Source organism: Taudactylus pleione, unplaced genomic scaffold (assembly GCF_031769625.1).
Source record: "Taudactylus pleione unplaced genomic scaffold, aTauple2 ptg000465l, whole genome shotgun sequence".
NCBI lineage: Eukaryota > Metazoa > Chordata > Amphibia > Anura > Myobatrachidae > Taudactylus > Taudactylus pleione.
This window is the reverse complement of record NW_028284867.1, coordinates 1-13679: the sequence shown is the minus strand read 5'-3', so window position 1 is coordinate 13679 and position 13679 is coordinate 1. Positions and strand designations below refer to the sequence as shown.

Below are 13679 nucleotides of genomic sequence, written 5' to 3'. Positions count from 1 at the left end.
ATTTTGCCGTTAATACATCTCCCCCTAGATCTATTCTTGCAGATTCTAGCTATCCTAATCATGCTCTTTTTGAGAAATTGACATCTAATAGGCGTTTTAGAGCTCTGCGCGCTTGCACAATAGCGTCTTTCCTACTGCAGTGCGTATATTAAACAGTTAACTCAAATTATTGATAAATGGTGTGTAAATAGTAGTGTAATTGCTGCCTGTTTTAATATGTGGTAAAATGCGGTTTGCTTGTTTTTTTCGCGGACATCACTTCTGCTGTCAATGACAATAAAGTAGTATTATTATTAAGTCACAGTCCCGTCTTACAGTAATGAGCAAACAGCAGAGGATACGGTGAGGAACATTCAAGATCAGCAACAACTGTCAGATAAAACACATTTTAATACTGAAAAAAAATGGACATTGGTGTAATAAAAATCATACAGTACAGGGAACATAATACTGATGTGGAAATAACAGACAGCAGCATTTCAAAAAGCTTTCCTTGACCACAAGGGGAGAAACGGAATATGATGTATTACAGTTACATGGTTCAGATCACTTTACTGGGATGTCTGAAAGAAAACAAAACAAAAAACCCCAAATACTAAACTACCCTACCTTAAAAAAAAAATATATATATATACTGACGGTTCAGACTAAAATCCATGAAATGCACTAAAATTCCTTATTAAGGGGCTTTTAACAGAATAATTCATATGAATACTGTACATTTATCAACTAATTTCTTAAATTTTTTTTTAGTCTTCTTGAATCCACAAGGGTGTTGATATGAGGGGAAGGACTTCTAAAACCAAACAGCTCCTTGCTGAGATTCATCATGTAATAATCTACTGCAGGCTTACCACGTAAGTAGTGGTTATGAGCAATATGTGAACTACAAGTCCCAGCATGCCTTGCCAGACTAATATGAATAATCCATTCCACTATAAAGCACAGTGTAAATGAATATTCTGGATTGAACCGTGCTGCTAGCTGAACCTTTTACAGATCTTCTGCCCGAACTTTTAAATGATTAAAATAAAATAAAAATTGACAAAAGCATTTCGCGTTATCTACAGTGGAATTGACCACAAATAACCACAGCCAAAAAAGGTGCCAAACAATTTAAGATTACAGCTCCAAAGTGGAACAACATATACAGTTAGGGGAACCTTTAATTTCACACAAGACCCCTTTCTCAAATGTAACAAGTAGTGCAAAATATTATATCTTATTCAATCCCAGTGTATATGAATAAATAAACGTCCATTATTAGGAAAAAAAAATATTTTAACATTATTGTAGCCTCATTTGATTAATGGAGACATGCTATTTTTTTTTTATGAAAAAAAAAATCAAAATTACATGGGGCAAAAATGTGAAAATGCTGTAGAATAAGAAATACATGCAATAACGCATATATCACATGAATATTATCACAGCTTCATGATTTATCTCATTTAAAAAAAAATAATAAAAAAAATTCATGCCAGCCTTTTATGTTTTACATATACTCAGATGCAAAATGTTTATAGAGTAATAAAAATAAATCTGAGTAAGGACATGGGGATTGGGAATGTTGTAACCTCAACAAATATAATTTACATTCACAATATATATGTATAGACCATGAATACAGATGGCTACATCTTAATACTTGCAGTGGTTTCTTGCTATATAACTTAGGAAAATAGTTATTTTAGGACTCGCAGTATTTACAACATATAAACTTTTCAAACATGCTTGAAATTTAACACATCGGGACAAGCTTAAAGTGCATCAGTCACCTACACATAGTGGGTCGAACCAAGAGTTATAAAAATGTAGCCTATCCATTTACTAGGAAATAGCGACATTGCCAAGGCCACCATTTTGTGACCTGAATTAATATTCATGAGGATGTAGTCAATGCAGTGATGTCACCAGTCCACAAAGAATTGATAGGCAGCATTCTCGGTGATATCACAAGACCTGAGCCCATAGGGTAAACTGCATTATCATGAATAAGAACTCACAAAATGGCTCCCTCCTGTGTGTAGGTGAAGGGTGTGCTTTAATGTGGCTCAGAATGTTTAATGTAACGGAAAGAAACACATATCTGATAGTTCAACAAATAATCAAAACACATGGTTGGTAGGAATTACTTGCCCTCATTCTACAGTTCAAAAGAAAAAAAAAAAAAAAAGTAAATCCAACTGGAACATATTGTATTCGGATTTTTAAAAAAAAAAATAAGCAAAACAAAATCTACAGTCGTATTTACACACAAGACAGGAAAATACTCTATTGTACTAAATATCTGATTCAAATTTACTAGGCAACAATTTTAGGGATGCCTTAAAGCATGACTACAAGTCGAACCTTGACTGCTTTGCGCTGACGCATTTCGCAATGGCTTCCAGTGATTTGTTATTAAATCCAGTGTATTGCATCTCGGTAGCATATTACAAAGGTCCAGAGTACTCTCTGAATTGAAAAAAAAAAAAATCCCAGAAAGCGAGATATTGTACAGTGTTCCAAATGTAGTACTAAACGTCTACTCCTTTAGTGAGCGAACCCTCCAGGACAATGTTGAAATCTTGCAGAGTCTGTAGCACCCGGACAAGAGAATTCACCATCATGTGATCTCTTAGTAGGGCAATCTCCTCATACATCCGGGTGATGGCTGGACACTCGGCCAGGAGAGGAATCCACTGGGACAACAAATGATCCCTAACAAAACATAAATAGGATTACCTTTCAGTGTCTCCAGCATCTATTACAGGTTCAGACCTACCAATAACATTCACATACATAGTTTAAGTGTGTGTGTAGTGTTATGTACACCAGACTGTCTTTATTGATAGACTGCAGCCAGTCTACAAGTCTGCTATAGCGAGTTACAGAACAATAACTTGAAACATACATAAAAATTCAAATAGCTCGAGTTTCCATGCACGATTGCTCAATGTCACCAGATGCATTAAGGTTTGGTGGTCTTCAAAATGGTACACCGACCCTCAATTTTTATATTCCTTCTATATGTGTCCGATAAAATTTCTAACATGTTTGTGTAGTATTCCCACTGCAGAATGTTACGCAGCTACTATAAAAGATGGTAACACATCTGCTTGCAGAGAACACAATGTGCTTGAATGTCTTACTCTTTTGTCCCATAATCCTCTCTTTCAAATCTATATTCTAATTATTAAGCTGAGGATGTTGTAAAGATCAGTCAAAGTGTAAGTCCCCAAAGCAGCATAACTGACGCATTTTGCTGTGGAATAACACACAATTTCAACTGATGAAACTGTGGGTTATTCCATAACGAAACGCGTCAGTAATGCTACTTTGTCACATTCTAAACTTCTTAACCAACTCCATGACTACATACAGAATTCCTCACACACAGTTAGCATCTCACCGTGCTCCCAGACACACAAGAAGCTGGAACTTCCCATCCTTGCCAATACTTCTTGGAGATACCACTATGGTGCTGACATAGTGACAGAAGACTTTGCAGGACGATCTCTGTAGGAGCTGGCCTTCCTCTCCGTCTCCTATTTGATCAGTGGTTTCGAAGCAAGCCACAGCTTTTTCTACAGACAAAATGTACAGAAGCGCATCGTTTAGCTGGTCAAGTGGTTCCGTTGCCTACATGCAGCGATGAACGCCCTCTTGTGGGCTATAAAACATATTTGGCACTGGAAACATCATGGAGTCATGCACCTGCCAGCTCAGCGATATCGGCACATCCAAATGAATTGATAAGCTAGGCGGTGGCATCACTATGCAAAGGCGACTTGGCATATTTAACATAGAAACATTAAAAAAAAAAAAAACTTTCAAGTTGTTCTATACATCATTGTTCGACAAACCCTGTGCCCCAAGTCACAATGGCGCCTTACTCCTGGGGAGCTGTGACCTGTGCGAATCAGGATTTGTGTTACGTCTAAACGCTGCGTCTGGGTAGATAAACCTGTCATGAGCTCTCTTCCCTGACTGGCAACACAATGGCATCTTGATGCCCCAAATTACTGTGCGTACAGCTGGCATTCTTTAGTGCCAAATGTATATTTGCTCAGAAAGAAATGTATATATATATATATATATATATATATATGATCAGTGTACCTCTGAATAAATGTGGAGTGGTTAGTAATAAAGGATTATGCTGGGCAATTACTGAGTAGGGTTAATAATGCAGTCATCTATATTGATGCAGAATGGAAGGGTTAAATGACCAACGATTGGTGCAGGGGTTAACGATGACTGGGGATGGGACGTTTAATGAGGATGAAGAGTTTGAGGACTGTGGATGGGGAGGTTGAGTTAGCTATCATCATTCTAATGATGAAGGGGAGATGAGGGGGCATTTTGATAAAGACGAGGTAGACGGTATGATGCCAGTGATAGCGATGGGATGAAAGGCAATGGGATGGAGAAAGGGATTTAGATGATGTGATTCTGGGGAGGGATGGGGCCAATAATGCCATTATGGGTACTGCCTGCAGAGCTGCCTCTATCATCATCTAAGAGGTGAAAGTAGAGAAGGCTTGATACATCCTTTGCTAATGTGTCAGGATGCAACAAAACAGAGCTCTTTTACTGCATCGGTGACATTTAGTAAAATGTCAGACTGGAACATGCCATTAGTCATCGGGAATAACTGGGAAAATGTGACATATCTGACATTTCAAACGGTGTTGGTTAAAGGGTAGATCTCACACAGTGTAATGATCTGGGGAGGCCTGCAGGTGGCAGTGCATACCTGTCTTGCCAGTGCTGCGCGTGATGAATGTTTTGAGGCCCATAGTTGTTATTGCTGCGATGAACATAAGGTCCATTCTTTAGATTTACAAAAACACAATGTGACATGGATACATTTTTTTTTTTTGTGAAACACGGTAGCAGTGCGGCAAGCATTACATGCAGATATGGAAATGATCATCCAGAAAGATCGGAACACTAGAAATATTTGTATCTGGAACAAACCATGCTGAAATGCAAGGGGGTGCAAATACGTTTATTATTTGCCTTGCAGGGTAAATACTGGCTGTTGTTGCGTGTAGCCCACTAAATGGTAGTTATTGGGGATAATTATGACTTCGGAGGTAACTAGCACTGGGTTAAACCCATGCTGCAGTGAAGGAGGGGGGGGCAGGTGTAAAATGTGCATTTGTGGGCTACATGCAGAAGCAGCCAGTATTTACCCTGCATGCAAAACACAATACATGTATGTGCATCCCTCGCTTTGCAACATGGTTTGTCCCAGATATAAAGGTTTTTTTTTTCTCTTTGTAGCAATGGAATAAGGTCACATATTAAGCATAGTGATGTATGGCGCCAGTCACTCGAACAGATCTGTCTTTTACCTTTTTACCCTAAATTAAGTCCTTTTTCCCCCATTGTGCTACTTTTTCCTCCGTTTTGCGTCTTAGTTCGTTTATGGTGTACTAAGGGCCTGATACAGAGATATACCTTCATCCGAGGGTGTTTTGTGGTCTCCGCAGGACCCGTTCTGCGCACGTGCAGAACGAGTCCTACGATCTCGCTCGCAGACCCCCTCAAGCCGGAGCATAATTTACATGCTGCAGCGTTTAGGGGGCTGAGCGGGAGGCGTTCCTGGTTGCCGTTCCCGGAAATGGGGGCACGTCGACCCCGTTTTCCCGGGAGGGACGAGGCCAGGGTCTGTGTCTGCGGACGCAGAGCCTCCTGGGTAACCAGCAGCCAAGTCAGGCTGCGTGCAGGAAGCTTCAGCTCCCACTGGCGTGACCGAAGGAGCGGCCATCGGTTCTGATGGTTCAGATGGTGATCCCAGCCTGCGACGTTGGTTGCAGTGCTGGGATCGCAAATGCAGCAAGGATGTGCATGTGAGATGGACGGATTTGCACAGCCGGTTGTGTGCGTCTCTGCAAATCAGTCTCTCTCTGAATCAGGCCCCAGTTACTAAGGATTAGTGTTTTAACACGGCTAAGTCCCAAAGGCCGTTGCACAAAAACAAGGCTCTTTGGTGGGATTTGAGGAACCGCACACAAGCGGCTGTACATATCCGCCAATCTCAGATGCACATGCAGAAGGAGGGTATCGGGAAACCCCTTCATTGCATATGCGATCCCAGCACTGAAGCCGTTTCAGGCTGGGATCACGATCGCGACCGATGGTCGAGATGGTTGCTCCTTTGGTCAGGATGCGGGAGCTGACGCCCCCCTTAGCCTGGCCGTGTGCTGGTCATTTAAGAGGCCTGGAATCTGTGTCCTCCGACGCAGACTCGGCCCTAGTCCCTCCCTGAAAATGGGGTCCAGGAACAGCAACCAGGCACGCCCCCGCTCAACCCCCAAATCACCGCAGCATGTAAATCATGCTGCTGCTTGGAGACGCAGACCCCTCAACTTCGACATCGGGCGCAGACCCCCTCAACTTCGATATCTCTGAATCAGGCCCAAGGAGTCTAAAACTCATTGTTACCTAAAGCAAACGTTAACCTCGTACCATCCAGACACAGACAAGAGGAAAGTTCATTTTATCACACTCCTGATAGCAACTCCAATCACCCGCCTGGACCAAAACAGCATTGGGTAGCAGAGTGCTCTTGCACTGGGTGATAAGAACAAGCCTCTAGTTTTACCTATGAAGTCCCAGATGAAAACGCTCTTCTGGAAAATGCGGGCAGATTTAAATCCATGATGAAAGACTTGCTCCAAGGCCGAGACGAGGCCATTTTCTCCGCAGAGCAGGATGGTTAAGCTGCCTCTCTGCAGGGAAGGAAAATCATATTAGAGGCTTTAAGCAGGCGCTGCTAATGTGGATTAGTGCTGAAGGCCTGCGATGCATACTAACAGCTGACATGGACGTGCACTTTGCCAGCTCAACAAAGATGGAGAGGAAACATTTAGGCTGGCAGCAAAAATATAGTCTCTAAAATTGCAGCTGTTAAACTTTCGGCCTTCTTAACTTTCCGTTTTATTCTCCAGTTTTAAAAAATACTTTAACCTCCCTGACTCCCTCCCTTTATATTTAAAGTAAATAATACGGGATTATTTGTATAAAATATTATTGCTCTACGGACTACGTAGTTTCTATGATGGTGCAGAGCTCACCATTCAGTACAGCTTCATTGTATTTTCCTGGAACTGCTCCAACTCTCCCAGGGTCCCCTTTCCTGGACTGCCCCAGCTCTTCCCACAACCGCTTTCCAGGACAGCCCCAGCTCTTCCCAACACCTCCGTTCCAGGACAGCCCCAGCTTTCCCCGTGCTCCCTTTCCTGGTCTGCCCGAGCTTTTCCCATATGACCTTTCCTGGACTCCCCTGGCTTTCCCGCATCCCTTTCTTGAAATGCCCCAAGCTCTACCTACACCATCTTCCGCAGTGCTCAACGAGCTCCCTTCCCTGGACTGCCGCAGCTCTCCATGAGCTCCCTTCCCTGCACTGCCGCAGCTCTCCATGAGCTCCCTTCCCTGCACTGCCGCAGCTCTCCACGAGCTCCATTCCCTGCACTGCCGCAGCTCTCCACGAGCTCCCTTTACCAGGACTGCCGCAGCTCTCCATGAGCTCCCTTCCCTGCACTGCCGCAGCTCTCCACGAGCTCCCCTTCCCAGGACTGCCGCAGCTCTCCACGAGCTCCCTTTACCAGGACTGCCGCAGCTCTCCATGAGCTCCCTTTACCAGGACTGCCTCAGCTCTCCATGAGCTCCCTTTACCAGGACTGCCACAGCTCTCCACGAGCTCCTTTACCAGGACTGCCACAGCTCTCCACGAGCTCCCTTCCCTGCACTGCCGCAGCTCTCCACGAGCTCCCTTCCCTGCACTGCCGCAGCTCTCCACGAGCTCCCCTTCCCTGCCGCAGCTCTCCATGAGCTCCCCTTCCCAGGACTGCCGCAGCTCTCCATGAGCTCCCTTTACCAGGACTGCCTCAGCTCTCCATGAGCTCCCTTTACCAGGACTGCCTCAGCTCTCCATGAGCTCCCCTTCCCAGGACTGGCGCAGCTCTCCACGAGCTCCCTTTCCCAGGCTGCCGCATCTCTCCACGAGCTCCCTTCCCTGCACTGCCGCAGCTCTCCACGAGCTCCCTTCCCTGGACTGCCGCAGCTCTCCACGAGCTCCCTTCCCTGGACTGCAGCAGCTCTCCACGAGCTCCCTTCCCTGGACTGCCTCAGCTCTCCATGAGCTCCCTTTCCCAGGCTGCCGCAGCTCTCCATGAGCTCCCTTCCCTGGACTGCCGCAGCTCTCCATGAGCTCCCTTTCCCAGGACTGCCTCAGCTCTCCATGAGCTCCCCTTCCCTGCACTGCCGCAGCTCTCCACGAGCTCCCTTCCCAGCACTGCCGCAGCTCTCCACAAATTCCTTTCCCAGGACTGCCACAGCTCTCCACGAGCTCCCTTTCCCAGGCTGCCGCATCTCTCCACGAGCCCCCTTTCCCAGGCTGCCGCAGCTCTCCACGAACTCCCTTCCCAGGACTGCCTCAGTCTCCATATGCCTTTTCCTCTCTCCTGGCTGCTCACATCCCATCCTCTCTTTCCTGGACTGCTCCTGTCTCCGTGGGCTCTTTCTCTCCACCTACCACTGATTTTTGCTCTTCTCGGAGTACAACCTCCCAACTTGCCTTTCACTCCTTATTATCACTGTGCTGTCAGCTGCTCATTCCTCCTGTTCTTAACCCTTTCATTTTCTTTGATTGCCGTCCTTGGAACCATTGGCCATATTATTTTAGCCCTGATGTTCCCTATAAGCATTATCATAAATCTTGTAGCAAATGTACAAAAATGGAGCACACGCTGCATTAGAGAAATAAGGACATTTAAGGCCACAGCAATACAGAAGCGAGAAGTAGGCTAATCCGGAGGAGAAGAAAACAGGGATTTCCAGGTCAGGAGAGAATTTATTTTCTAAACTGGCAATTGCAGCTTTTGTTCCCTACCCACACACACAGGATAAGGATCTAAATCTGGCACATTTGTCCGCACGGTTTCTAGAAACAAAGGATTCGCTTTTACCTCTTTTTCTGGCTTGTGAAAATGTTTGACAATATTATTCACAGCTTCTCCAATCCCTTCCTGGATCTGTCCGGCGTTCGGTTCTGTAATACACCACAAAAAGACGTGAGTGGAGTCGCCGGGAATAGCGTTGGATGCCTCTAGTCGTCCCTGCCCCTTAAATTGGCCAAGCGTGGGCCGACCCTCTCGCTCAGACTGAGCTACAGGGCTCAATACAGAAGATGTTTTTGTTGTGATTGTTTAGGGTCAGGGCGCACAGTATGTTCATTCTTGGTCTACGCACGTCTCTACCCAATTTGGAATTAGAAGTTCCTGTATCCAATCAGATAATTTGGAATGTGCATACGAGCACAGAGTATTTTAGGAATAGAATTTGAAGATCCTTGCGGGAGGAAGTGACTGTATAAAGGAGGTTGGGGCCTTAATGTGACAGGGCTGTCATAATGTGGGGAGGAGAATGGAGATAAACACACAATGGACACAAAGGGGGAAATGTATCAAGGTTTAAAGAGCAGTTGCCCATCAGCTTTGTGGTAGCATTTGAGTACATTCTATAAAATGATCGGTAGGAGTCGATAGGTTGCTATAGGCAACTTCACTCTCAAGAAGGCTTAATACATCTCGCCCAAAATGTGACACTTGAGCAGGGAGCAGTGATGTTGGGCTTCTGTCATTACATCTTTGTATATACTGAAGCTCATAATGTTAGTTTCCCTAATCCCCGAGTATTCTAAAGGAGTTACATGGTGGCACAGCGGTTAGCATTGCTGCCTCGCAATCATAGAGTTTGAATGTTCTCTTTACAGAACACTGAATAGAAAAGAAAATAATAAAATAAATGTATATATGTACTGTATATTTACAGAGCTATAGACTTACTGCAGTTTTTCCCCGTGAGAGAGGTTATGCTCAGCCTGCGGACCGTAGTGGGGGACTTCTGTTGGGGTGGGGTCCGGCTTTGCTTCCCAATGTCGTCATCGGATATTGGGGTTATCAATTCTCCAATGAGAACTCTCTCGAGGCTCCCATCATCGATTCCTTTTCCTAACCAACGTCCACATGGGAATCTTGGGAGGAAAAAGACCATATTTAATATGGCGGTCTAATGGTATAGAGCAGGGGTTCCCAACCACGGTCCTCAAGGCACACTAACAGTCCAGGTTTTAAGGATAGCCATACTTGAGCACAGGTGAATTAATTAGTACTTCAGTTATTTTGATTTAACCATCTGTGCTTTGGCATGGATATCACTAAAACCAGGACTGTTAGTGTGCCTTGAGAACCGAGGTTGGGAATCACTGGTACAGAGTAATCCTGACACCTAGCTCCTGTGCATCAGTGTGGCTGTTAGCGCTAGTCTGCAATGATCATTCTGCAAAAGGGTTTAATGGCAGCGAGCGATCGCGCAGTTCAGACGTTGAGCATAACCGCTGTTATGCGGACAGAGAGCTGGGAATGACAACTCCCTCTAGCAGGACTCAAGTGTGGAAAAGGCAACGTTATACCAAGCTAAACAGGAGTTTACTTTAATCTCTGGCTAGAAACATGGATGACCTAGATCCAAAATTTCCCCAAGGGACACGAATACCAAGTAACAACGAAATCAGCTTATTTATGCCTCCATATCACACAGCCACGTCAAATCAAGTCTATGGGTCGTTGATACGTTTAAAAGTTCCTGCATTGTAAAACATTGAACGAAGGCCATTAGCAAGGTAAGCAATCAGTGGCCGTAACACAAAGTACAGTTACACGTCTGCATACTGATTGCGACATAGGCTATGTTAATGAATAGTACTCCATAACGGCTCTTGTTTTATCAGATACATTACAGGGGAAATCCAGTAACAGACATCTCGGTTGGGTCTCTACTCAGTAACCAAATACGTGGGGTCCCTTTTTTCCTGTCCACTAGAGGATGGGAACAGAGTTTAGCTCCGCCCCCCAGGTGTCCATTCAGTCTTGCCCTCTTTTCTGATTGGTTATGCTCACCCACCCCCTTCCCTATTGGCAGTCCCACCCCCCCTTTCCACATTAGGAATGCCTATCGATGGGTGAAACCATGATGTGTTAACGCCATCGACTGAAAAGCACTGATGGAACCATCGATGGCCACCCCTACTCCACTAATTCTTTTAAGACAGACAAGTAGAGGTGTTGCCCATAGTAACAGAGTCTATCATTTTCTAGGATGCAATAAAGAAATGATAGCTACAATCTGAGTGGTTGCTATGGGTAACACTACCACTTGTCTGTTTTAAAAGCTTTAGTAAATCTACCCCCAGGCATCAATTACCATGATATTGAAGAGGATTAGTTTAGTGCGACCATACTGCTGTCCCGAGAGGTCATTCTGCCCCCATAAATTATGCAGGAATATATTTCTGATCAACCGTAAACCAGGTCCTGGCAACGAGCTAACGGCGACTGTGGAATCGCCAGGAAATGGACCTCATTTGCTCATAGGGTGAAGAAAACCATGGGGAAGAGAGGGGCAATAAGTGACTCATGAGCCCCATTACTCTTATAAGGTGAAACAAGTAACAGACACAGCAGCACTGGTTATATCTTGGGCGATGAAAGAAAAACCTCCTAAAATTTCTGTAGCGATTCCCAACATTGGAAACAGGCGATCCCAGTACAGACCGTACAATATTTAATGGGATGACGATCTCATCCGGAGAAACCGTAACGAAGAGGCTAGAGGAAAGAGGATGGACGCCGGACACCCAGCGTGGTTTTCCCACAAAGTACCACTTTCCTCTCTGGAGTGTCCATGGACTGTCCCAAGCAGTGTATATCCCCTGGCTCTCAGTGAGCATTAATACTCCTCACAGCACATCTGTACCAAGCAGTGTACATCCCCTGGCTCTCAGTAAGTATTAATACTCCTCACAGCACATCTGTACCAAGCAGTGTACATCCCCTGGCTCTCAGTGAGTATTAATACTCCTCACAGCACAGCTGTACCAAGCAGTGTATATCCCCTGGCTCTCAGTGAGCATTAATACTCCTCACAGCACGGCTGTACCAAGCAGTGTATATCCCCTGGCTCTCAGTGAGCATTAATACTCCTCACAGCACGGCTGTACCAAGCAGTGTATATCCCCTGGCTCTCAGTGAGCATTAATACTCCTCACAGAACAGCTGTACCAAGCAGTGTATATCTCCTGGCTCTCAGTGAGCATTAATACTCCTCACAGCACGGCTTTGCTTCTATACACGAACTGGACGGCACAGATTGCTTACTTGTACGTGTGTCCAGTTATTTCGTTTCTGACCATGACGCAATCTACCAGCCACTTGGCCAGAAGTCCCGAGTTGTCGTGTCCCAGCTGGACTGTAGTGAGTTTTCCCAGGTTCTGGCACTGATGGAAGAGAAATAAGGGAGGAATTCAGATAAGACAGAACATAACAATACACATATATTCCCCTAAGAGGAGAACACGCTGCTGCTGCGCGTCTCTGCACCAAGCCGTGGGGCACGTATATAAATTATCATCTGCTGGAACAAAAGTCACTCACAAATGAGCAATAATCGGCAAGTAAGGAATTAAAGAGACACCAAAAGGTAAATGTAATAGCCTGCAACTCTCAATCAGCAAGCTACCGACAAGTCTGCCCTATGTTTTAAAGGGGCAATCATTTAAAAAAGGTAAAACCAGGTTGGTTTTGCCTTTGAAATGATTGCCCCTTTAAAATACTCTATGACTTGTTGAGGATCGGTCGTTGGCTAATTAGGACGAGGTAACGCTCCCTAGACACCTAGAAAGTAAATTAACAAATCTCCTGATAATTATTGCAAAATTAAAGGGGCAATTAGGTTTTCATTAATGCTTATTTACCCCTTTACTGCAGCTGAGTTAAACTACAGGTCCAGGAGAGACAGGTAGCATGGTAAAATTCAGGGATGGGGTGGGGGGTTGGGTAGGGCGTATGGACATTTCCCCTCCTCCACAGCTCGCTGGACCCCTCAGACAATGCCGGGCCTGGGTATTTCCCACCAGCTTCCCCTCACCTGTCAGCGTCCCTGTGTAGAAGCCCCAATACCCTCACATTGCCGACTTACTTCAAACGTCATCTCTAGCAGGCTCTTGGGGATCTGCATAACTCCGGTGTCTACCAGCTCCCCAGAGACGCACACCCACGGATTAGAGGTGGTGATGGCGTTGCTGATCTTCTTGATGGGGATGATTACGGCTCTGTATGGGATCACTGTGGGGGCATAAAGTCACATCATTACACTGTGTAGATGTACCAGACGAGGAAGCGGCTCGACGGTGCATTGCAAATTAAGAAATGGGTCAGCATAGTAACATGTTTCATGTGAAAATACATATAGCGGGATCGTGCAGCAAATGCAAAGTTGTTGCTAGTATAAGGAGGTGATAATATGAAAACGAGGAATTAAAAAAATATATAAATAAATAAAAATCATCACCCTAATGTAACATAAAAGACGTTACCTAGGATGAATCTATTTATGAGAACACACTTTCCACATATACTAATCACATAACCAGGGGCGCCGAGAGGGGGGGGGAGCGGGTACAGATTACCGGGGCCCGGGCTTCCTGAGGGGCCCGGCGCCGCTCCCCCTCCCTCACAGCAGCCCAGCACACACCGTGTGCTCGTGGCTGCTGAGCAATCCCCTATGCCTGTGGGGGGGAGCGATCACACTGATCGCGCCCCCCCTGGCTTTGAGCAGGGCTGAGG

The 13679-nt window shown here is 45.2% G+C and overlaps 1 protein-coding gene across 1 annotated transcript; it reads right to left on the bottom strand.

Annotated features, from left to right (window-relative positions):
• Nucleotides 1–381: 381 nt before the first annotated feature.
• On the bottom strand, nucleotides 382–13209 carry LOC148504579 (DENN domain-containing protein 5B-like). Its single transcript, XM_088448747.1, has 7 exons — nucleotides 13033–13209; nucleotides 12213–12331; nucleotides 9843–10030; nucleotides 8964–9046; nucleotides 6599–6725; nucleotides 3395–3569; nucleotides 382–2703 (listed from the first exon to the last, which is right to left on the bottom strand). The coding sequence occupies exons 1-7, from the start codon at nucleotides 13069–13071 to the stop codon at nucleotides 2520–2522; spliced, it is 915 nt and encodes a 304-aa protein (XP_088304873.1). The 5' UTR covers nucleotides 13072–13209; the 3' UTR covers nucleotides 382–2519.
• Between the last annotated feature and the right edge of the window lie 470 nt (nucleotides 13210–13679).